Below are 26915 nucleotides of genomic sequence, written 5' to 3'. Positions count from 1 at the left end.
TTAGTTAATTTTTCGGCTGTGCTTGGTTTTTGTTGCTGCAAGGGCTAGTTGTAGTGAGTAGGGGCTACCCTCTAGTTCCGCGCATGCCTCTCGTTGCCGCCGCTTCTCTTGTGGAGCACAGGCTCCAGGGCATGCGTTCTTCAGTGATTGCGGCTTCAGGGCTCTAGAGCAGTGGCTCAAAAGTTGTGGCACAAGGGCTTAGTTGTTTCGCAGGCATGCATTTTTATGGCCCTTTTAGTATGACATTCTTCCCGGTCTGCAGAGGTTTTCCTACCCTAGGGATACTTAGCCAGTTGAAGGATTTATAGAATTTGGTTTCCTTCCTTCCGAGTCACTCCAGTGGTATTACAAGGCATCAATCCCTTATATATTTACTCACTGTCTGATTTTTCTTAAATTGTCCTTAGTCACCCTTCTTCCTGACTACTTGAGCTATTACTTGGATTTATGGATGGCCATCATATTTGAGACTTAATTTGTTTTTAGAACTACCTTCTCCCACGAAAGGGGCTGTTGCTGACTTTTCCTTGGCTCTGCTGCTGCTGCTAAGTCGCTGCAGTCGTGTCCGACTCTGTGCGACCCCAAAGACGGCAGCCGACCAGGCTCCCCCGTCCCTGGGATTCTCCAGGCAAGAACACTGGCGTGGGTTGCCATTTCCTTCTCCAATGCATGAAAGTAAAAAGTGAAAGTGAAGTCGCTGAGTCGTGCGACCCCATGGACTGCAGCCTACCAGGCTCCTCCATCCATGGGATTTTCCAGGCAAGAGTACTAGCTGGTTCATTACAGTTGTAGTTTTTCTTTCTCAGAGCCACTAGAGGGCGATATTTTCTATCTCAGTCATTTCTAGCAAACTGCCAATTTGCAAATATTGTGGGCTAATATTTTAAAATACTAGCCAGTAATTTTGGAGATATATTTAAAAATTAATAGACTTAAAATATAAGGTTTAGGTTTACAGAAAAATTGAGCATAAAAGTACAGAAAGTTCCCTTTTATTCCCTTTTCTCTCCCCCACAGTTAATTTTATTGTTAACAGCTTGTACTAGCGTGGTTTATTTGTTACAATTGATGATCCAATAATGAAACATTTTTGTTAACTAAATCTCATAGTTACATTAGGGTTTATCCTTTATGTTGTGTATAATATCGGTCTTGACAAATGATGATGTGTATCCACCCTCAGTTTCATATACAATAGTTTCATTGCCCTAAAAACCTCCCCTGCTTCATCTGTTCCTCCCTCCTTCCAAAAATGTGGCAGTCACTGATCATGTTATTGTCGCCACAGTTTTGCCTTTTCAGAAATGTCGTCCAGCTGGAACCATACAGTGCATATCCTCTGCAGACTGGCTCCTTTTGCTTAGCAGTATGTGTTTAAGACTACTTCCTGACTTTCTATGACTTGATAGCAGAATATTAATTATTTTGTTGTATGTTGTACCACAGTTTGGTTATCCATTCATGTACTGAAGAACATCTTGTTTGTTTCCAACTTTGGTAATTACGAGTAAAACTGCTGTAGACACTTGTATGCAGATTCTTATGTGAATGTATACGTTTTCAACTCATTTGGGTAAATACTACGGAGTGCAACTGCCAGATCACATGGCTGAAGTATTTTAAGTTTTGTAAGAAACTGTCAAACTGTCTTCCAAAGTGGATATGGCATTTTGCACTTCTACCAGCAATGGGTGAGAATTCCTGTTGCTCCACATTCTTAGCAGCAATTACTTTTACCAATGAGCAGGTTTTAACCTTTCTAATAGGTGTTCAGCATTTCACTGTTTCTGGGTTTGCAATTTCATGCTGGCATAAGGGGTTGAGTATTTTTGCCCATATTCCAAATAACTGCCATCTTTATGCCTTTTTTTTTGGTGGGGGGAGGATGTCAGTTTAGATCTTCTGACTTATCAAAAAAATGGGTTATTTTCTTATTGTTGAATTTTATGAATTCTTTGTACATTTTGGAAACCAGTCCTTTATCAGATATACATTTTGCTGAGATTTTCTCCCAGTCTGTGTCTTGTCATTTTACTTTCTTAACTCTAGCTTTGATAGAGCAGAAAAATTTAATTTTAATGAAAGTCTATCTTACTGCTTTTTCTTTCAAGGAGAGTACTTTTGATATTATATTTAGTTATCACCAAATCTAAAGTCATCTAGGTGGTATTCTTTTGTATATTCTAGGAATCTTTACTTTTGCATTTTACATTTAGGTCTATGAGCCATTTTGATTTAACTTTTGTGAAAAGTCAGTGTCTAGATTCTTTTCTCTCTCTTCATATGACCATGATTTTATATTATTATTTTATGATCTTGTCTTTTCTGTAACACTTTTGATTAAATTTGATTTTTATTTTTGATAATTTAGAAGGGTTTCTTTTAACTTTATCACTTGTAATGCAAACCCATGTTCCAATCTTATCTCCACCAAATGGTAGCTCCTAGGTGACATTGGAAATGTTACTTATACCAAGCTTTAGATTCTCTGTTTTTCAACAGCTGTGTTACTTTTAACTCTGTGCTTCTTCTTCCATTATATTTAGACCTGAACTGTTCAATATGGTAGCCACTAGCCAAATGTGGTTTTTAAGCACTTGAAAAGTGGCTAGTTAAAATTGAGATACAAATGGAAATACATATCTAATCCCAAAGATTTAGTAACCAAAGAAAAAGCAAGATACATCATTAATTTTTTGATTGTATGTATGTCAGGCTATAATACATACATATTAGGTTAAATAAAATATATTATTAAAATTAACTTCACCTTCTTATTTTAATCTTTTTCATGCAGCTACCAGAAAATTTTAAATTACATATGTGATTCATGTTGTATTTCTATTGGAGGGCCCTTCTCTCTGGATTTTGGTATCCATTTACCTTACCATGAGTAAATTAGAGTTCAATTTTCCAAAAATATTTTGCACTTCTTACATAGAATGCTCAGTATATAATGTTTCCCTTTGCTTTGTACTCCAAGCAGAACTTGTCACCTAGAACAAGGGAGGTGATATTATGGACTTTTTGCTTTCTAGTAAGGACATAAATAGGGTTATTGCAAAAAATGATACACAATATAGGGGAAGGAAGGGCAAACACAACTGAGAAAAGTAGTGAGACAAAGACAGATTAATTATGAAGTTAATAAAATTTAAGTTTAAGCTACAGTGCCTTTTACTTACAGGCTCCTTTCAGGGGCCTAAGAGGATGCTAGCAGTGTGTTCACAGGGCCTTATGTTTGTAGCTCTTGCAAATGTAACATATTTAAGCCATAACCAGTGAAGACATCTGTTTCTCTCCACGTTGACTTTTCTTTCACCATACATATGTTGTGTCAGTGATGTTGGGATAATCACACGCATTTTTGAGGTCTGCTTCAGAAAGGTTTAAATGTGGAGACACTGAATTTGGATTCAGTAGGGTATGGATTCAGTAGGGTACATGTATGTAGCTTGTGAAAAAGTTGCTTCGGTTGTTTCATTTGAAAAATGTCTTCAGGAAACTCCTGCCCACCACTGTCTCAATGTACCAAGTGTAGGGACACCAAAGTGAGAGGTGAAAGTTGGCATTGCTATATGAACGTGTCTTGTGCTTGGCAGCAGAAGTAGGAGTGATGAAAGAGGAAAAAAGATCTGTAATGTTTGAAGCCAGAAGCTAGTCTGTGTAAAATTCTACCAACCAGATAGTAAAATCAGAAGCAGAGGTTTCAGTTTTCACCAATGCCTCCTTTAAAAAGGGAAGCTCTTTTCTGCTAGGAATATATTTGATATTATAGCACATAAAACTATACATGTATCATAGCTTTTTTCTTTTTTGGTGGAAATTGAACAAAATTGATTTTTTTAGCAGAGTTATTATTTTTGTAGGGCACAAACTATCAGTAAAATAAGCAATGAGAATGTGTGTGTAAAGTCATCCACACGTGGCACCATTTTCAATACGTAACTAGGGAGAGGATTAAAACTATGAATGCAACATCATCCACAGTTATTCTCAAAATTTGGTGAGGATTCTTGGGGGTTCCTGAGATGGTTCTGACAGGTCAGTGAGGTAAAATTATTTTTATAATAATATAAAGATTTTATTTTCCTTTTTCATTCTCATCCTGTGAAGAGTATGTAGTAGAATTTTCCAGCAGCTATATATGTAATATTGTGACAGGTGAAGAGTGAATGCAGAAGCAGGTAAGAGAATCTTAATATCTCTTATTAAGTCAGACATGAAAGAGAGTTCAAAGATAAAGCCATTCTTCTCAGAGGGCGTGGAGAAAAGGGAACCCTCTTACACTGTTGGTGGGAATGCAAGCTAGTACAGCCACTATGGAGAACAGTGCGGAGATTCCTTAAAAAACTGGAAATAGAACTGCCTTATGACCCAGCAATCCCACTGCTGGGCATATGCACCGAGGAAACCAAAATTGAAAGAGACACGTGTACCCCAGTGTTCATCGCAGCACTGTTTATAATAGCCAGGACGTGGAAGCAACCTAGATGTCCATCAGCAGACAAATGGATAAGAAAGCTGTGGTGCATATACACAATGGAATAGTACTCAGATGTATTAGAAAGAATACATTTGAATCAGTTTTAATGAGGTGGATGAAACTGGAGCCTATTTAACAGAGTGAAATAAATCAGAAAGAAAAACACCAATACAGTATACTAATGCATATATGTGGAATTTAGAAAGATGGTAACGATAACCCTGTATGCGAGACAGCAAAAGAGACACAGATGTATAGAACAGTCTTTTGGACTCTGTGGGAGAAAGTGAGGGTGGGATGATTTGAGAGAATAGCATTGAAACATGTAAAATATCATATGTGAAACAGATTTCCAGTCCAGGTTCAGTGCATGAGACAGGTGCTCAGGGCTGGTGCACTGGGATGACCCAAGGGATGGGATGGGGAGGGAGGTGGGAGGGGGGCTCACGATGGGGAACACATGTACACCCATGGCTGATTCATGTCAACGTATGGCAAAACCACTACAATATTGTAAAGTAATTAGCCTCCAATTAAAATAAATAAAGAAAAAAAAGAAGCTGATAAGAGAATCCTAATATCTTATTAAGTCAGACATGAAAGAGAGTTCAAAGATAAAACCATTCTCCTCACTAAATGTTGTTAATTAAATTGAGCATTCTCATCAAATTAAAAAGTTATTTTTAATTTAAAAAGGATGTTATTTGTATTAACACATAATTTACATGTTAATGATATTTTAAAATGAATTAATAACTAAGCACTTAAACTATTGTAGTTTTAATTTCTACCATCAAAAACATTTTCATGATCAAAGTCATGTCCCAATAGGTCCTTATTTAATTTTATTGAAAGCTAAGAATAGGAAACTACCTGAATTGTAAAAGGCCACTGTCATTCTCAGCACCAGCTCCAGTATTCGAAATTCTTTGTTTTGTGTCTTGGAGGTTTTCTATAACAAAGCAGTTTTCCACAGTGAGATCAGTGATAGATGAGACATGGGTTTTCTTCTGCAATGTGGAAAAAGAGTGACAATGAAAGGAGAGGAAGAAAAGAACACGTTTTCAGGCAGATCTGTTTTAGTCAAGTCCACACGTGGGAGGTCAAAGTGGAAACTGAGCCCTTAAGTTCATCTGTTTACCTATAGCCTTGGGAAGTTTTCAGGTTTCCCCAAGAGTAGCATGCCCAGAAGGACATCTGATCTTGATGGTTTAGCTGGCAATCATATACCTACACTAATAATTAAAGTACACTGAAGAAGAATAGGGAGAAGATGTGGGGCTGAAAGGACAGGTAATCTAATGGGTTTGAAGCATACTGAATGTAAACAAAATTAATTTCTGCAGTAGTTTGGAGTTCACAGAGCACTTTTATGTACTTTAATCATCATATTAACATATTTTACTGATAGCAAAAATGAGGCTCAGAGAGAATTTTTCTTGACAGAGAATTATCTAGGAAATCTTTGATACACGTTTTTAATTAGTACCATATGAGACTAATGACAAAATATTCACTTTTGGAAAGTTGAATCCTAATTTACTTTCATTTGGCTATGAAAACCATGACAATTCATAGTATATTAGTCGGCTCTGCAAATCTGAAATGTTGTGGCTAATAAATCTTTAGCCACCATAAAATTTTAACCACTTGGAAAACATAACATGGAATATATTTTGTGGTTGTATATTTAGGTTTTTTTTTCATACTAATGGGGCTGATGCAAATATAAGGAAAACTTTTGTTGAACCTATTCATAGCATTCCTATGTGGGCACTCTACTGTGGTTCATATTAATCCTTCCTGCTCTATCCCACTCTAAATGAACTTCAGTAATCTGGGTTATAAATTTAAATCTGATTAAATTTTGCCTTTTAGGTGTGTGGAGCAAAAGTTTAGAGTGGGTACTTTAAAGCTTTTTATTTTATTAATTAAAAAAATTGAAGTATAGTTAATTTACTGTGTTGTATTAGTTTCATGTGTACAGCAAAGTGATTCAGCTGTTTATATATATCCATATATTTTTATCTATAGATACATACATTCTTTTTCAGATTCTTTTCCATTATAAGTTATTACAAGCTTTTGAGTATAGTTCCTTGTGCTATACAGTAGGTCCTTGTTGTTTATCTATTTTATATATAGTAGTGTATATACGTTAATCCAAAACTCCTAATTTGTTCCCCCTCATTATCCCCTTTAGTAACCATAAGTTTTTTTTTTTATGTGAGTCTATTTCTGTCTAGTAAATAAGTTCATTTGTATCTTTAAAATTTTTTTAATTTATTTTTTAATTGAAGGGCAATTGTTTTATGGAATTTTCTTGTTTTCTGTCAAACATTTGTATCATTTTTTAAAAAGGTTCCACATGTAAGTGATATCATATATTTGTCTTTCTGTCTGACTTCACTTAATATGATAATTTCTAGGTCTGTCCATGTTGTTGCAAATGGCATTATTTCATTCTTTTTATGGCTGAGTAGCATTCCATTGTTTATATAGACCACCTCTCTTTTATCTGTTTATGGACATTTGAATTGCTTCCATGTCTTGCTATTGTAAATAGTGCTGCAGTGAATACTGGGTGCATGCATCTTTTAGGATTATGGTCTTTTCCAGATATATGCCCAGGAATAGGATTGCCAGATGATATGGTAGTTCTAGTTTTAGTTTTTAAGCAACCTCCATACTGTTCTCCATAGTGGCTGTACCAATTTACATTCCCACCAACAATGTAGGAGGGTTCCCTTTTCTCCACATCCTTTCCAGCACTTTATTATTTGTAGACTTTTTGATGATGGCAATTCTGACTGGTGTGAGGTGATACCTCATTGTAATTTTGATTTGCATTTATCTAATGGTTAGCAATGCTGAGAATCTTTTCACATGCTGTTTGAACATCTGTATGTCTTTGGAGAAATGTCTACTTAGATCTTCTACCCGTTTTTTGATTGGGTAGCTTGTTTTTTGATACTGAGCTGTTTGTGTATTTTGGAGATTAATCTCTTTTTGGTTGCTTTGTTTGCAATATTTTCTCTCTTTTTGTGGAATGTCTTTTCATTTTTTTATGAGTTCTTTTGCTTTGTAAAACTTTTTAATTTAATTAGGTTCCATTTGTTTATTTTTGTTTTTATTTTCATTACTCTAGGAGGTGGATAAAAAAAGATATGCTGCAATTTATGTCAAAGAGTGTTCTGCCTATGTTTTCCTCTAAAGGTTTTATAGTATTTGGTTTTACACATAGGTCTTTAATTCATTTTGAGTTTATATTTGTATATGGTGTTAGAGAATGTTCTAATTTCATTCTTCTACATGTAGCTGTCCAGTTTTTCCAGTACCGCTTGTTGAAGAGATGTTTCTTCATTGTATATTCCTGCCTCCTTTGTTTTAGATTAATTGACCATAAGTGTATGGGTTATTTCTGGCCTTTCTATCCATTCTATTGATCTATGTATCTGTTTTTGTGCCAATGTCATACTGCTTCTATTACTGTAGCTTTGTAGTATCATCTGAAGTCAGGAAGCATGATTCCTCCAGCTCTTTAGCAGATATGTTATCAGTGTCATTCCTCAATATCAGACATAACAAATTAAACATTAAATGCCATAATCACTAGCTCTGTATCCTAAGCAACTTGAGGACTGACAATATGACTTATAATTCTTGGCTTCTACTGCGTATTTTAGATGCGCATGTAGTTTGCTTTGCTTTGCAATTAACTTGCTTATTGAAAATTAAATCTGTGGCTCCTATGGGAAAGAGTGGGTCATAAGGTGATTTTAAGAAGATTAGAACTTGTCCTTACATGGCTTGGTGTCCACTCCCGTGACTGCTGCATTTCCTGCTTCCAAAGACAGTCTATACCAAGAATATCATCTAAGTGTCCTGAGGTAGTACTGTTTCTGAAATAGTCTGACTTTGTTTCACTCCCACAAAGAAGACAAAGAGTCAGTTTAAAAGTATATTTTTAATATACATATCTTCCGGGTCCAAGGTGGCATAATATTATATTTGAAAGACAAATTTATGCATTTCATTAGTATTTTTTTTCAGAAGTCAGTATTCTCCAGGAAGCATATATTTTCTGAAATTTCAAGAAAAATTTTTAAATAAGCTAAGAATTAATTTCTTCTGATACTGTCCAGTATGTCTTAATCTATTCAATAATATGACCAATGAAAAAGATTCTCATGTGTCACCACATCTGAGGTGGTTCAGTTGAAAAAAAATTGAGACAGCTTACTGAATTCCTGGAAGAAAAAAAACCTCTTTTTAAATGTAGTTATAAGCATGTTACACTTAAATATTTTTACTTGAGATGAAAATTTCTTGGGGTGAGAGTATCAGTAACAAATCATTCTTTTTTTCTCTTTGGCTATTTGGAACATTTGGGTCTGGACATCCTCACAGATTAAATGATTATCTGTTTGTTAATGCTAGGAGAGCTTATTTCTTAAGTTTCGTCTGAGGGGAATGGCACATGAGTTCATCTATTGTGCTAAGAGCAGCTTGCCACCTTACGTTAGGAAGGTCCTGAATCTCATCCGTGATGAGTGTGTGGGAAAGAGTATCTTGATTGATTAACTATGTCCTGTGTGTGTTTGAGGGGGTGTATGGGGGATGGGAAAGGGAGCGCACCATCTGGTTTCAAATATTTTCAGCCCTGACCTGACATGGAAAGTATATTATGTCAGCAATTAAATGTTTTCTTTTGGGGTAGATTCAATAGGAAGCCCAAGAATAATGGAGTGGGTAGTCTATCCCTTCTCCAGTGTATCTTCCCAACCCAGGAATCGAACTGGGGTCTCCTGCATTGCAGGTGGATTCTTTATCAACTGAGCTATCAGGGAAGGCCCAATAGGGATAGTAATCCTGGAAAAATAATCCCTTATTGCTGGAATCAAATGCGAGTGAATAAAGGGGCTCCCTGATATTATTAGGATCTGTATTTGTCAAGGCAAGACAAAGAACCCTTCTCTCTCACTCCACAGATGACTCTCATGGCCCTGGGGTGTCTTCCTGGCTTGGAGAACCTACCTTTGGGTGACCCTGTGGGGGTTTCCTCCGTGGTTTGCCTGCCCCTCTGGATGCCAGCAGGTGTGGTTGCTGCAAAGTCATCATCTGTGCCACTAGGGGTTGAGAAGGGATCCTCCGGGGTTCCCTGGGTGGCAGGATTTGCTCCTGCTTGTCCTGCAGGAAGGATTCCATTCTGGGCATCTGGATTAGCCTGACTGGTGGGCAGGATGGCTCCAGGGAACAAGGGATGGAAGATAAGACCTGTTAAGATTTGAGAGGTCCCTTGCTGGAATGAGAGAAGGAAATAGAAAAAAAAGTCAAAAGAACACATTTTAAGGCTGGTCAACTAGCCTTTTCTTCTTTGAGAGCAGCAAGTTTGAGTAGGATTCGCAGATGAAGAGGGTAGAGTCAGCAAAAACAGTAAAGATTGGGCATTCCTTAGAGAAAATGGCCCCCTAGCCTGAGCCAAGCCTGATGCTGGTTTCATTACTAAGGATCCTTGCTGTGCTCCATTTTTCTCAGAAAGGGAAAGCAAGAATCCAGTCAGTCACAGGAAAAGGAACAATGCATCACTTGTTCGTATCAGTTGTATCTGGAAGTAGAACTAAGACAGAAACTCCATACAATTGCAGCAGGCTAGATTTCTGTTATTGACCTAAACCACAGTCTCTCCTTTGCTCAGAGTTTTAAAATAGTAAGAGAATAAAAATTAATGGAAAAATGAAGTCAAGTAGATTAATCAATTATCTCATGACTTTTATGCTTTCTTTTGATATATATTTTTCAAGGGCATTGGAATATTCAGTCAAGAACATTTCTTTTGGCAACTCAGCCACTGGTGTATTCTTTGAGGTTACTTAATGGATCTCCTTTTTATTGGACTGTCAGTGATTTGCACACTGGTACTGAATGTTGTTGGTACTTAGACTTGTTTTTCCCCTGGGAAAAAATTACCATGAAAAATTCTTCCTAAGACAAAATACCTGGAAATCAGCTGGTTTTGGAGAGAGTTCAGGCAGAAACCAGTTCTCTGGGACCTCCCAGTTCTGATAGGATTTGCATAGAATAAAAAGGGTTGAAAACTAATAATTAAGATACAGGTCTGTTTCTTTGAGCATGGTTCTCAATTGTTAGTATACATAAATACCACCTGGAAGGCAGAAATATGCATTTTTAACCAGCACTCCAAATTGTCGTGGTTTGATGGTCCGGGACTGACATTTGGAAAACACTGTCTTAGATTTATGAGGTACTGAAACCAGAATTAGGCTTATGCTGGATGAGAGACAGGAGTAGCGTACAGAAGTTTTCAAACTGGGGGTTGTGGCATCCATGCATTTGAAATAAAGAAGATGGTGCATCATTAAAAAACAAGGCAAAAATAATAAGCTATAAATTACCAGTGTACTCTCTATAATAAGGGTAAATATTGTTTCATAAGATGTGTATATTTTAGCAACATGAAAAATGTAACTGTTACTGTGCATTCACTAAAACAACTTGAAAACCATTGGAATAGTGGATAGAAAAATGCTTTTTAATCTAGATGTACTGTTTTATTGACCTTGGCACCTATGTTGCTTAAGTTTTTCTAGCCTCTGTGTCTTTTTCTGTTAAATTGTGTTAAAAATCTCTAATTTGTAATCTGGTGAGTATTAAAGTCAATATATGTAAAAAGAAAAATACACCGAGGTGCTTGTTTTATAGGATCAGGTCCATAACTGGTAGAAATGGGTGTTCATGTATCAGTGTTGGCAAAACAGCCCCATTATTTGATTTTATTTATGAAAAATTAAGCAAATCTCTACCTTCCTTATAATATAAAAATTTAAAAACTATCTTCCCAGATATTTCCTCAACTCTTCACTTTAGTGTCAAGTTTAGATACCGTTAATTCAAATTATTTTTCTCTGAAAATGACTGGAGAAATGCGTAGAAGTGCCTAGGCATAGTACTATGAGTTTTGGGGTCCAGCCCTTTAGTTATTCATATGTCTAGAGCAGATTTCATTTATCGTCATAAGATGCTAGAATAAAAATATATTTTTCTACAAGCATTAAACATTTAAGTAAAAAAAGAATCTTTCCTGCAATAGAGATCAATATGTATATGATTCTAAATCTACATGTATTTCAATAACTTATAACACTAGATTTTAATCATCTGTAAATAAAATTTAAAAATATGCAATGTCTTTCTGGATAGACCTGAATCTGAGATCAATATGTGGAAAACAAAAGCTAAGTCAAATCAGTGGAGAAATAGCTGGAGAAGGATGATGGAATCCCTAGCTGGAGAATAGATAACCTAATGAGAAGGCCTACAAAAGTGTTCAGTGTATGATAGCATGTACCAGGTTTAGGGGCTGAGGTCAAAAGTTATATGAGGACAGAAAACAGCATTGTGGGAGCAGTGAAAAGAACTTGAAATACTAGGAATTAATTTTTTTTGTTTACCAGTTCCTCTGAGCTTAGGATAGTACCCTAAAAGGAAAATAATAACACATATTATTAGACAGATTTTAATATAGTTGAGGCAGTATATATATATCATAATTTAAAAGCTTAAAATGGTTTTAAAAAGATATATATTTTTTAATTTTCAGCAATAATTTAAACTGGCTTTGAGACTTTTATTACAAAACTCAAGTCAGCACATGGTATTGGACTGCTAACATTTTTTATCTGAGTGATGGGAGGTTTTATGCATTTCAAAAATTACCTATTTTCTATTATTAGGTAATATATACACATTAGAGGAAACTTGGAAAATGCAGACAGCCATAAAGAAAAAAAATATAACCCCATCATGCAGAGTTGATGTATTTTCTTCCAGATGTTTTTCAAACATTTCTTTTTTACATACTAGAAGTCACCTCATTTACACAATTTGTGTCTTACCTTTTCTTTTAATACTACACAGCAATTCTTTAACCATGTTGCCAACAAATTTTAATAAATGTACTTTTGAATGGTCACAAGTATTTGCTTTTATGCTGTACAGTTTACATAATAATTATCCTTCTGTTTAAATTTAAGTTGCACCTAATATACTTCTCTGGGGGCTTCCCAAATGTGTAATGGTAAAAAGTCTGCCTGCCAAAGCAGGAGACCCTAGAGATGCAGGTTCTTTCCCTGGGTCAGGAAGACCACCTGGAGTAAGAAACGGCAACCCACTCCAGTATTCTTGCCTGGAAAATTCCATGGATAGAGGAGCCTGGCGGGCTACAATCCATGGGGTTGCGAAGAGTTGGAAGCAACTGAGTGACGGACCACACACACAATATTCGTCTTTACTATAAAAATATTTTGATGAATATATTTGTAAGTAAACCTTTGTTGTCCCTTGAAATGTGTTCCTTGATGTGGAATTAAGAGTTAGTGTGAATTTTATATTTGATTCTGCTTTTAGAAGTAAAAACTCAAGAGGGAGGGGATGTATGTAAACTTATAGCTGATTCATGCTGTTGTACAGCAGAAACCAACATAGCATTGTAAAGCAATTATCCTCCAATTAAAAAAAAGGAAGAAGTAAAACCTGCCATCTGATGCTCATATTTGATCTTGGCTTTTGGTAATTGTATGAGTGATCTCAAGAATTACCTTTCATAAAGGAAAAATAGGGAGGAAAGTTTATCATTTTTAGGGAAAAGACATATAGTTAATAAATACATTTGAGATTAAAAAAAATCCCCCACATCATCAATTTTTAGATCACCTAATTAATTAATTAATTCATTTTTTTGCTTGACAGTGTGGTTTAAAGGATTGACTGGTTGCTTCATCTGTGATGTTTACCGTGTGATATAACTGAACAACTAACTGTAAGTGTCGCTAGTTACTCGTCTTCAAATTGGAAATAAAAACATTGACTACAGAAGATTATTTGAAGCTTAGATGAAATAGTACATAATAAACAAAAAGTGTTTAGGACAGTGCCTGGCACATAGTGAGTGCCCAGTAAATGTTCTTGTTATTATCCTATTTGTAGTGTTCATACAGTGCAAAGTAAATAGGAAGCTTGGCAACTATCTGGTGAATTGATACAGAATTAAATTTTTCACACTAAGATGATCTAAAATAAAATCATATTGTAAAATAATCTTACCTGGGCTCCAAAGTGTGCTACAATAACTGGTAACATCTGAAAAAAGAGTGAAAAGTTTAGTAAAAATATACTAAAAGTTAAATTCTGGCAAATGATGTAAATATTGAGACTTTCAAAATAAGTACACAATATTTATTAGATAGATATTCCATTTAATGTATCATCTAAAATCATAGATATTGACTCATGAGAAGGATGGCAACTGGAACTGATTCAGTTTGTGAAAAGAAGATTAGGCCCAGAGAGATTTAGAAACCAGCTTAAGGCAGTACATTTAAAAGGCAGAAGTTAGTAAATTGGATGAAAATAATTTTGTTCTCAGTTCAGTTCAGTTCAGTTGCTCAGTCGTGTCCGACTCTTTGCAACCCCATGAATCGCAGCACGCCTGGCCTCCCTGTCATCACCATCTCCTGGAGTTCACCCAAACTCATGTCCATCGAGTCGGTGATGCCATCCAGCCATCTCATCCTCTGTCGTCCCCTTCTCCTCCTGCCCACAATCCCTCCCAGCATCAGAGTCTTTTCCAATGAGTCAACTCTTTGCATGAGGTGGCCAAAGTATTGTAGTTTCAGCTTTAGCATCATTCTTTCCAAAGAACACCCAGGACTGAACTCCCTTAGAATGGACTGTATCTGCAAACTTAAAATTATTCCAAGTAATCATGATGATAAAATGCATGTTTCTTTTCCATGGGATGTCAGAAGATACATGAAACCATGTAGTGGATATTTTAAAATAGTCTCACAATGGTTGCCTGGATATTTTGCTATTAAGAGAAGCACAAGTAGGAAATTATGGATGATGTTGTTCAACATCCCTGGTCCTAACAGAGTTCTTAGCGCTAAGTGAGAAACACTCTACTGGTCACTGATGACTATGTGAATGGAATGAATTTGTAGTTGGAAAGATCTGGGTGAGGTGTTGGTGTGCTCTAGCACTCTAAGAACTAACTTTAGGATTTGTTAGAAAGAATTAGGGTTTTAAGGTTTATTTTCATTTCTGTAGAAATCCAGTGTCATAAAAGTTATCAAAATGGGACTTTTAATATAACCCAACCTAAAAGATTTGAAGGTCTTATAAAAAGACCTTTATTATTTCTCAATAAGTTTGTACAGCAATACCCATAATGCCCAAAGATTAAAAATACACACATTTAGGAAAAGCCTTACTCTCAGTTAGATCCTTGGCTACTGACCATAAAACAAATAGTCTTCAGGGTGGCAATGAAGAAATGGATCAAAGGAAAGGGACAAAGGATTTTTGAGAAAACAAAATGGAAAGTTCTTCTTTAAAGGCAAATTAGAAAGAACAAAAAGATACAAAGAGGAAACCACAGATGTCTAAGTAAAAACTATAATGAAAGATACTTAACTAATGTAACACCGATGTAACAGTAAGGAGAGAAGTTGTTAGTTTTTCATAGAGAATTTGTTTGAAATAATAGCTAAATGTATTGAATGATTACCATGTGATAGGTACTGTTCTAAGTGTTTTATGTAGATTTACTCCCTTAATCCTTCTAACAACTCTAGTGGTAAGGTTCTAATTAATTCCTATTTTAAATGATGAAGAAAGTGAGTCACAGAGAGTTAAGTAACTTAACCACATAGGTAGTAAGTGGAGAGCCAGGATTTGGCCGGAAGTTGTGTGGTTCTAGAGTTCATTCTTAGCCGCACTGGACTTGCTTCGCTAATGAGAACTGTGGACATGTGCCCGGGTTTCCGGCAGGAGATATAAGGTACTCTGCGTAGGGAGAGACAAGGTCAGAGCAACTGCGCCTGCACAGCAGAAGGCATGTATGAGGACCCTTGGTGGTGGTATAGCCTAGAGACACTGAAGAAGCCCCAGAGAATGAGGATTGAGTTATATTATTGGTTGATGGGGCCACGCATGACAAACGTCTCTACCGAATCTTCAATGCCATCTACTGCCTCGGACTCCAGTGGATCTACTCTTTGGGGAATATGAAGATGCACTAAGTCTGACTTTGAGGTTAGAACAGGGCAGCAATTGAAACTGAACCTGGGGGCAGTTGGCAGGTGGACTCTACCAAGCTCATGCAATAAACAACTCTCTCCAGTCTTTTTCAGAGGATCACCCCCAATAACAGAAAACACTTGGAGTGAAGGCTCTAATATATCTGTAAGAAATAAGTACTGACTGATGGATGAATATATACATCAGTATTAAAAAAGAAATGTAAAAGTTAGTTACATTACAGAATTTTACAAATATGAGTAAATGAAGCAGTATAGTCTTTTGTGTTGTTATCTTGGACAAAAGAAGGTACAGGGAAAAGTATTGGTTGAATACGATGTAGAATTTAAATTGAGCAGCTTAAAATAATTTTGTCAATTAAACTCAGCTTTGATTGTAATCACTAATTAATGCAAGCTTGCTACTATAAGTTGGGTGTCCATAGTGGTAGGAAGATAGGATATAGTTATGCTTCATTTTTTGGGAATGTGTATTAAAAGTCTTACATTTTTTAATGTCTTTGGACTCACAAATTCTATTCCGGGTCCTAAGGAAATAATCACCAATATGGTCAAAGTCTTAGTTAAAGGATGTTCTGCTGCTCCTGCTATTGCTGCCAAGTCACTTCAGTTCACTGTGGTATTATTTATGGAAGTAAAAATTTTGGAAAAAACACAAACTTTTTCAGTATGGTGGAATACTAAGCAATCATTGAAAACAATATTATGCTATTCACAATATTATAAGTGAATATTCAAACTATAGGAAAGTATTTTCAAAATGTATTATGTGAAAAAGTTAGATTATAGAACATTAGATAGAGTAAGAACATATTTTCTTTAAAAACCATACTTATATGCATAGAAAAAAGACTAAAAGGTCATACTCTAGAATGCTGACAGTGTTTAATTCTGACTGATAGGCTTATGAGTGAATTTTAGTTTTTCCTTTGCTCTTGAGAGTCCCTTGGACTGCAAGGAGATCCAACCAGTCCATTCTAAAGGAGATCAGCCCTGGGTGTTCTTTGGAAGGACTGATGCTAAAGCTGAAACTCCAATACTTTGGCCACCTCATGTGAAGAGTTGACTCATTGGAAAAGACCCTGATGCTGGGAGGGATTGGGGGCAGGAGGAAAAGGGAACGATAGAGGATGAGATGGCTGGATGGCATCACTGACTCGATGGACATGAATTTGGGTGAACTCCGGGAGGTGGTGATGGAGAGGGAGGCCTGGCGTGCTGCGATTCATGGGGTCGCAAAGGGTCAGACACGACTGAGCGACTGAACTGAACTGAACTATCTTTTTTCTAAATTCTCTATAATTAACATATAGCATATATGTAATAATCAAGAAAGCTTCTACAAAAAATCAGATTATGTGGGAATGATAGGGACTGAGGTTATGTGTTAGGGAGAATAAGTTAACGATAACCAATTAGTCATAAAGGATCCCTGTATTTTTCTCCAGAGTCATTTAACAATTTAGAGAAATTCCAAGAAGAAAAGTTTGGGCTTTGCAGTTAAAATGCAAGCATTTCTAAAAAGAGGTGGTGTCCTAAGTATGTCATTATATCTTTGTGTGAGAAAGTTTTGGGTTTTTTTTTTTCCTAAAAGCAAGTAATTATGGGAGGAGAAAAGGAATTAGAGGATTCTCGGGAACTTGAAAGGAGGCATGGAAAAGGCACAAAAAGGAGATTAGATTTGCTGGAAATAAGCTTTGTCCATCCCTTATCTTTTCTTTGGAATGATTCTGGTCACTCAGAAAGTCTTTCATAGAAACAGAGCAAGCCAGAGAAGAATCCTGATGCCCCTCAATTCCCAGCTTTATTCTTTACTTCTCAATTTTCTCTAGCTCTTCACGTTTCCTGTTACCTGTTACAAGTGTACTCTTGAGAGGCAATGGGGCAGCATGCTCAGTTTTCTGGGTGTGTTTTCATGGAGTTTCAGCAAGAACCAAATTGCCAAAGATGGTCATAAGTTTAATAGGACATCCCTCTGCAAAGTGTCTGGGTAAAACTTTTAAGAACCTTGAAAATATTTTTTCCTCTCCTTAGGCTTTCACCTGAGGGAAAACGCCAGTGTTAAACTGAGTAGGGCTTTGAACTTACTGGTGGTTGCAGCTGCTGCTGTACCTTCAGTCCCCCCAGGGCCAGTGGGAGGGTCTGTGTACCAGACGGCATCCCTGCAGCAGGATTTAGCTGTAGGGCAATGAGGAAGATTGTGTTGTTTCAATTTGAACATCCAGGATTATGAAACTGTATTTACTAGATGTAAAAGGGAGGATTTGCTTTGCAAATCTATAGTAGATGACATTGCATTTGGAATTAGGTATACAAATGAAGCTTAGAGACCTGTTTAGTCTGCTGGTACAACCATGAAGTCCAGGACTAACTTTCACACTCAATTTTCCTTTGGCATTTAACCCATTCTCCTGAGGATTACTTAGGTGATCTCATACTTGCCTTCCCCTTTTGGCTATGACAGCAATGGTTCCAGGAATTTTCCTGATACTTTCTTATGAAGAAAACGAGTTCCTTCATAGGTATCCCCATGAAAATTGTGAGGGTCCAGATAAAGTAGCTTGAATATGATCTAGTACTACATTTAAATCTGACCACTGGGGGAAAAACCCACTTTAAGCAGGGAAGAAATTTATTAATTATTTTATCCCCCAGACAGATTAAACTATGCAGACATTCTATGAGAAGAATGTCGATTTTCCTATCCGTTCTCATTTGCTCTTGTTGTTGGGGTGATAATAGCAGTCATAGTGTTTGTATGTCGTATAGGTTGTGAGGAAGATGTGAAAAAGTGAAAGTGTCAGTCGCTCAGTTGTGTCTGACTGTTTGCCATCCCATGGACTGTGGCCTGCCAGGCACCTCTGTCCATGGGATTCTCTAGACAAGAATACTGCAGTGGGTAGCCATTCCTTTCTCCAGAGGATCTTCCTCAGGAATCAAACCCAGGTCTCCTGCATTGCAGGCAGATTCTGTCTGAGCCACCAGGAAAGCCCCGTGAGGAAGATATGTTGGAGGAATGAGAAGGGGAGCTCAGAGAGGAGGTAAGAACTAAAGAAGTAACGACTTGAGAATTAGATTAATTCCTTTAGAGATAATCTTAAAGATAAGAAAATTTTTAATGTATTGAATAGTATTCAGCTCTCTTTGACTTTTCTCTGTCACCTCTCTTTCCGTTTATCTATAGTGAAATGTGTGTATGTGTACATCTGTGGATACCCACCCCATATATACACTCAACATGAGGTGTTATTTTTATTTAACAATGAACATTAAAATGATATAAAAGGTACTTACCAGTTGCAAGTCTGACCCCAGTGTGAGCATATGTGTCAAAGGAATTAGACTTAAAGAAGAGAAGACCTGCAGGGCATTGAAATTAATATGTGAGACAAAAAGTTGTCTGGTTTTACAATTCAGTGGTTTATATCCTCAAGTAACATATACTTCTATCACAGGTGGATTTACCATGAAGCTAAAGCTTCAGGGCCTCTCACTAGCATTGCCCCTTCCATGGCCCTTGGAGGTACCCAAGCAATGTGTCAAGTTTAAGGTATTTATCAGCTTAAAAGTGTGTAATTTACTCATTTCTTATCTCACCATGAAATTTTCACTTTAGTAAAATTTTGCGTATCTAATTTTGTATTATTTTTTAAGGAAAGTCCTCTAAGCTTCAAGTTCCTTAAGGCAGAAGGTTGGCTAGTGTCTTGAGTATTGTGTAATGTCCATAGATCAAAATGAAAACTTTATTCTGGTGTTACTGTACCATTTTCACAAAGTCTAGAGGTAGGTAAGGAGAGGTCTTTTTGAACAGAGGGAGGATGGGAAGAAGGGGGAGAGTAGCTAGGAGACCATTCAGCTTTCAAAAGTATTTAAATATGCTTCAATGACAGATTTTACAGTAACACATCAGTTCATCAACAATAAAAGTTAAAATCACTAGGAAATCTGCAACTATTTTTATGGATTACCTCTTAATCCCTGTAGGTTCTAGCAATTACTGTATTTGCTTAAGTCACAGTTTTTCAAAAGCATAGATGATCAAACTTTTTCAATAGGTGTAACTATTGCTTTTCAGAGTTGACTAGATTTGGTTGCTGAACCAAATTATTACTCAGACAAAAGGAATAGGAATGAATATGTGTTGAAATAATAAGAATGAAATAAGAAATATGAATTTAAAAAACTATGTTTCTTGTTTTTATTTCCCCCCCAAATAAGGCTTTTCTGTCTCTTGCTCAGTCAGGAAACTTTGGGTGAATCTTGACTTTAAATCCACCAGCTTTAGCATGTTCGCTTTGATGGTCTCCAGATTTTCAGCATTGTAGGACTCTTACCTGACTTGGCTGCTGTGGATTTAGCAGTGTTGCCTGATCTGGAACAAGCTTAGTAGGAGGAAGCACCAGGGCAGGGTTGAGCTGCATCTGTGATAACAAATATTTGAAGAAGCAGCATCTACCATTTCTCATGTGTGTTCGCAAGCCTGTTTGAGTTGGCCTTGAGTCTGAACTTAAAGAAAGCTAGCAGAATACCAAGTGAAGGGACCTTATATACACACACTGGAGCTGTCATGACCAGCTCTCCCTCCCCCACATTGACTGGGAACAAGACAAAGAATTATTAAGCTATTTGGCAGGATGAAGTTATCCAGTAGGGAGCATTCCTCCAGCTCAGGCTTGAGACACCAGACCTCAGAGTAAAGAAACTTATGTCAAAGTGAAAGGAAAGTGAAGTTGCTCAGTCCTGTCCAACTCTGCGACCCCGTGGACTGTAGCCCGCCAGACTCCTCTGTCCATGGGATTCTCCAGGCAAGAATACTGGAGTGGGTTGCCATTTCCTTCTCCAGGGGATCTTCCCGACCCAGGGATCAAACCCAGGTCTCCTGCATTGCAGGCAGACACTTTAACCTGTGAGCCACCAGGGAAGCCCCCTAACTTATGTCAGGTGATCTGTAAAAACAGAAAGAAGACTAAGGTTTAGAAAGAGAATAAACAAGGAGACTTTTAAAATTCTCTTCTCAAAAAATAAAAAAAAATAAAAAAAAATAAAATTCTCTTCTCCTGGATGACCTGTTTTAAGACAGAAACAATATAACTTCCAGCTTTACCCATTCCTGACGGAAAGTCATGCCAATGTTGAATCTTAAAACTAAATTTAAACCTCTTATAGAATATTTCACCCCCACCTAGGGGTAGGAGCAAGGAAAAAGCACATTTAATGAATATTGTAGAGGTATAATTTCAAACTTAAAAATGGTTTGAGGTCTTGTATCCATTTATTTCCAGGAGGTAATAAGTTTAGCCAAAATGCAAAAATGTCTGCCTTTAGCCCCTGTGTGTTTTGGAGGTTTTAACTCCCTGGAATATTTTGTGCATGACAGGAGATGCAACTGTAGAAAGGGAAAGTGCCAGACCAGGAAGGGTGCTGTGGGGAGGGAAAGAGGGTGAATAGGGCACGTGGTTTTCTGGTGGTAGTCATTTATTTTCCTCCTCTGGATATAAAATATATAGTCCACACCTCAGCTCTGTACACATTTGCTTTTTCCTAATGCTTGGAGATAAATTGCCATGATTTCTACTGCATTTTCATGAAGCTGTCAGCCTTGAGCCTGACAAGTCACTCCTGTAATAGAAATTCAGTCCCCTGCTTGGTCAGAGTATTTTCTTAGTGTATTAGGAATAACTGAATTTTAGGGGTAAAAGTCTTTTTGAGTCCATATGACCTAGTTGTATTATTCTAGTTTATCAGTGAAACTGAGAAGCACTGTGACCTGCCCACGGTGATTTTATGAGTTGTAGAGCCTGTACTAGGAATTCCTGCAAGGACTTTTAGTCCTTGAAGAAATGAGTCCTTCTATTTGTTTCTCTTAGCCTTCCAGCTGCATTGAGGTGGAAGCTTCCTGTCCAGGTCGACTCTAGTTGGCCTTTGCTCCTGGCTGTGTCCCCAAGGATAGTGTCCTGTGGCTCCCCCAGCACTGCACTGACTCTTGGGTCACTTGGATATATGCTGGAGCTGACAATGCCTCTTGACTTCACTTTGGTCTTTTCTCTCAGTCATAAGAGAGAAAATTGGCACTATCTGCCCTTAGGGGTCCCTTTAAGCCTTAAGATTATGTAAGTACAAATCCTGCAAAGGTGTTTTCATCTCCTGTGATTCATTGTCAGTATGGTAATCAGAGGGATCCTTTGAAAACTGCAGTCTGGTCTGTTCATGTCTTTGTTCAACCCAAGCCTTAACCTCTGTTTTCATTCAGAGTAAAAGTTAGGGACACTACAATGGCCCAAAAGGTCCTCAAACCCTGGCCCCTCAGCACCTCTCCGAACTCCCACTCTACTCATTTCTTCTCATTCACTCCATTACTGCTATTTAGGCTCCTTGCTGTCTCTGGGACAGCGGAGGCCCATTCTTACCTCAGAACCTCACCGCCACCTGCAGAGGGAATGCTCTTTTCCCAGACGTTGGCTCACTCCCTCACCTGCTTGAGTTCACCTTCTTTTTGAGGCTTACCTTGACCACTCTCGCAAACATCCAAGTGTCCCAGCTCCAATGTACACCCATATTCCCAAACTTTTGATCTACTGAAACAATTGCTAGGCTACATTAAGTGTTCACATTTGCAAATCTATTCATTTCATATACCTTTGTGATAATTCAACAAATTCATTTACAAGTAATTAAAGAAAACCTTGCCCATGTGTCCTGAGTTTTTATTTGATAAATCCTACTCTGATACCTAATAGATATTTTAATGATGCTTCTCACACTTCCTACACCACTGATTCTTGCTGCTCTCCCAGTCTGCATGAATCTGTACACTACTCCTTGGTCCACCTTGAATAATAGCTATGCTTCTAGAAAGTTTTGTCTTGAGTTTTCACAAACTATATGGTAATTTAAATTCACAAGAGATACCCAACTTAGAACAACCTTTTGGCAAATTTATTCAGTGAAGTGCAAAAATCCACATTAAAAAATTAACTTCCTAATTTACCTTGTTTAAAGATTAAATTTTTACAGGAGACTTCTTTAAAGAATGACGAATGTGTGTTTGGAATGAAATAAGAAGGAGGTTGGTTTTTCATGTTTGTTTCATCCCCTCCACGAAGATCACCCTGTTCATCTCCTTCATAGAACTAATCATGGTTACAATGTATAATTTATCATTAAAAATAGTCCTCATAAACACCATGAAGGATTATGTCTTTTTTTTCTCTCACCATTCTATCTTTAACAACTAGCATATTATTTGGTATATAGAGAGTTTTCAATAAATATTTGTTGATTGTATGGATGAATAAGCAAGTGTTAAGTGAGCTTGAAGCCTAATTGAGAATGTTATTTTTGTTCTGCTAATTCATAGTAAATATCTTTATTTTTTTTCTCATTGTCCTCACTGAAGCATCTCAAACACAGGGAAATTTACTTAGAGATACAAACCACTCATGTCCATAAAATATTGGAGGATAGTTGGAATACATGTTTGAATACTAGGCTCTTTTTTTGTTAAACCTGTTATATGTGAACTTATTTTGTGATGAAATATTCTAAGTAAAAAATATTATTTGCTTCTAATATCCTCTTGTTATTGCACCATTTGGTAGACTTTTTATTTTTATTTTATTTTATTTTTTTTTTTTAGACTTTTTAGAGTTTTTATCATTTAGATGTTTGTGTTTCCAATTAGAAAACTCAGAAAATGTAGTTTACATCTTTAATAATGAAAAAATAATTAGTTGGCAAGAAAATCTTAACTTCTTTTTGGAAGTAAAATAATTATCCACTTTGAGCAGACATAATGCACAGCATCCCTTTTTCTCTTAATTTCTGCCCTATTGCTCTGTCAAAAATAATCAAAATTCTACCATGATAAAGTGGATACAATGTAAGTACGTTGGAATATCCACTAATACTTCATTAACTTATCATCTTTCAGCTTGGGAAATAAAAACGGGAAACTAAGGGAATGGGTCACAAACAGAGAAGTTTTGGCAGAGAGGGAGAGAGAGGTCTACCGTTAAGAGATGCAGTTAAGGCTGGGTTACATAAAATAAACATGCTGCACTTACCGGTAATGACAGAGTTGATCCTAGAAGACAAAACAGTAGAATCGCAGCCTTCATGTTCAAATTGCTACCTGGAACAACAAAGCAATGTTATTCTTTCACTCTGTTTTTTGAGACAAAGTGGTACGTGAAAAAAATGAGTGGTCTCTTGGAAACGGGATCAGTTCTGTTACCTTTCTCTTCACTAGGCAAAATGTACAGGTGAGGTGATTTCTCTAGTCTGTATGCTGCAAAGTTTTACCCTTAGGTGAGCTGAGTGGGTAGAAGGAATTTAAATTTGACTCCAGGAGGCTGGCAACTGAGGGGCCAATCAGGACTTAGCTGTCTGTGAAGTCATTTGGTTTCTTTCATTTCCCAACACTTCATTAGCTGCGTTATTAGCTGCAGACATCATATTACCCAATGTCTACCATTTGAATAGAGGGTATTTCAGGAAGACATGTCTTGTATAATTAAAAGTGCAGACAATAAAAAGTTACAATCTTTCTTCACCTCCATCTCCTTCCCAAATGACTTCCCAGAGTACCTGTTTTATCATACATACATGGGCGCATAAATCAAACATCAAAATATAGCTGCCTATGTTAAAAAATGAGAACTATTATATATATTTCTCTGCAATTTACTTTGTTTTACTTTATAAATAATTAGCAACCTATTTGTCAGTAGGTATAGATTTATTTCATTTATTTAACGGCTGCATTATATTTCATTTCCTTTTGGTGGACAGTTAGTTAATCCATTTTCATTTTAGTTTGTAATTATAAAAGTGGCACAGTGAACATCCTTATACATTTTTTTTCACACAAGTGGGAGTATTTTTGTAAATATTTTTCTTAAAAGTACTGTACTAAAGGATATGTATGTTTAAAATTTCAATAATGGGGGAAATGGCCAGATTGCCTCCAGAAGTGTTGAATGGTGCACTTTATTTTAAATGGGGGAAAAGCTACAGTAATCTAAGCAAAATGCAGGGGTCCACTGAGGTTTCTTTCACAAACAGAACAATGAAGTGCTCACCACAGGCTTTCAGGGCCCTGGGCTTTACTGGGAGTTTTCTTTAGCCTTATGTATAAGGAGGGAGGTATGCAAATTCTCAGTCCAAATCAAAGGTAAATCTGTGTCATGCTAGGATTTCACTTGGAAGGCCATCTTAGAGTTGGCTAGTTTTAGGGTATAGAATGGGCTTCCCAGATGGCACTAGTGGTAAAGTGGTAAAGCACATTGGTAAAGTGCTTGCCAATGCAGGAGACATAAGAGATGTGGGTTCGATCCCTGGGTTGGGAAGATACCTTGGAGGAGGGTATGGCGACCGATTCCAATATTCTTGCCTGCAGAATCCCATGGACAGAGGAGCCTGGCAGGCCTCAGACCATCGGGTCGCAGAGTTGGATATGACTGAAGCAACTTAGCACACATGCTCACAAACTATAGAATGTCTGAGACAATGACTTGTTCCCCAAAGCTTTTCTATAACTATCCATTGCACAGTCAACTTTCATTACAGTCAGGTAAGAATAGGGGACGCACAAAGGTTAACCAGTACACCCTTGGTAAGTGTAATAATGTATGTGTGTGTGCTCACTTGTGTCTGAAACTCTTTGTGACCCCATGGACTGTAGCCCACCAGGTTTCTCTGTCCATGGAATTTTTCAAATATGAATACTAGAATGGGTTGTCATTTCTCACTCCAAAGGATCTTCCCAACCCAGGGATCGAACTTGCATTTCTTGGGTCTCTGGGCATTGGCAGATGGATTCTTTACCACTGCACCACCTGAGAAGCAGTAAGTGTAATCCTAGGAGTATTCACAGGTATGGAGGGGAGCTTGGTTAATTTTGTTGGGGCCAGGAGGGCAGAGAGGGCTTATTAGAGGAGGTGACCTCTGAGCTGGTTTTGAAGAGTAAAAAGGATTCATTCATTATGAATGCAAGAAGAGCATCCAGGCAGAACAAGTTTTTACAGAGGGAGGCGAGATGTTATTGCTCCTTATCACAGGAACAAAATGAGGTGAGGGCAGCGGTGAAAGACAGGGTTGGAGAGATACCTAATTTTAATCACCTGTAGTATTTTTGTTTGTCTGTTTCTCTTAATATTATTTCTTTTGGCTCTCCATTGACACTGTCTGCTTCATCTCAATCAGACAGAGCTCCTTCATTATCTCCTGATCGTATGTTTCTCTTGAGCTAGATGGAAAGTTCCAGAGCCATGTCTTGTGATTCTTCAGTGTCTTCTATGTTAATGTCTTTGCAGAGCACCGTATGGGTCACTGCATGTTGACAGATAAATTGCAGAGGTATATACTGTAGGGCGCTGGAGGGAGGTGGAGTTCAGAGAAGAGATGGGGCTTTAAGTGGATTTGAAGGATAGATATGATTGATGGGACAGTGAAGAGCATGGTAAATGGGGTGATCTTAAGAGGGGCAATGACACATAAGGGCTGAAGGATGTACAAGGGAAGCAACTATGTGTTCTCACAGGCTTTCATAGGCACATTCATTCATTCTTTTATTCTGTCAGTTCGTCCTTCTAACTCATCAGCTAGCATGTATTCACTCTATGTTCTGCTCAAATTGTTTCAGTTTCTGGGAATAAAACAGTGGTAAAAATCCCTGCCTTAAGGAGCTTTTGTTGCTGCTGCTGTTGCTGCGTCGCTTCAGTCGTGTCCGACTCTGTGCGACGCCAGAGAAGGCAGCCCACCAGGCTCCCCCGTCCCTGGGATTCTCCAGGCAAAAACACTGGAGTGGGTTGCCATTTCCTTCTCCAATGCGTGAAAGTGAAAAATGAAAGTGAAGTCGCTCAGTTGTGTCCAACCCTCAGCGACCCCATGGACTGCAGCCTACCAGGCTCTTCCGTCCATCGGATTTTCTAGGTGGGGAGACATTAAATATTTGAGCCTCAGTGAGTGGGAGGGAGACTGTGACACTGTGGAATCCACCCTTTCCTGAGCATTATTTTCAATGAATGTGTAGGGGGAGGGGCTTCCTTAATTGTTTTTTCTTTTTGGAAGAAGTAGAGTTGAATTTTATGCCACTGTTGTTCCTGGGATTAGGTGAGGAGACTTGGGTTCTGTTGCCAGCCTAGAGTTTGGTGCCAGTGGTTAGCTGATTCAGTTGAATCACTGTGTGACTGTCTGGACATTAGGTGATTCAGGGAACTGACAGTGCATCAAATGCCTGATGTGGACGTCTCCAACCCCAAGCTATAATGGGACATGCCCTAGCTCGGAAACTGAGCAGTACATAGGTT

General features: G+C 37.5%; 1 protein-coding gene across 1 annotated transcript; it reads right to left on the bottom strand.

Annotated features, from left to right (window-relative positions):
* On the bottom strand, nt 1–23723 carry AMTN (amelotin). The gene is made up of 8 exons (XM_052641777.1): nt 23670–23723; nt 19941–20027; nt 18901–18966; nt 17695–17784; nt 13610–13645; nt 11959–11985; nt 9524–9788; nt 1–197 (listed from the first exon to the last, which is right to left on the bottom strand). Exons 1-8 carry the CDS (start codon nt 23721–23723, stop codon nt 1–3), a joined length of 822 nt encoding a protein of 273 aa, XP_052497737.1.
* Between the last annotated feature and the right edge of the window lie 3192 nt (nt 23724–26915).

Source organism: Budorcas taxicolor, chromosome 6, assembly GCF_023091745.1.
Source record: "Budorcas taxicolor isolate Tak-1 chromosome 6, Takin1.1, whole genome shotgun sequence".
NCBI classification, from domain to species: Eukaryota; Metazoa; Chordata; class Mammalia; order Artiodactyla; family Bovidae; genus Budorcas; species Budorcas taxicolor.
Note: the sequence above shows the minus strand (reverse complement) of the source record. Positions and strands in the feature narration are given on the sequence as shown.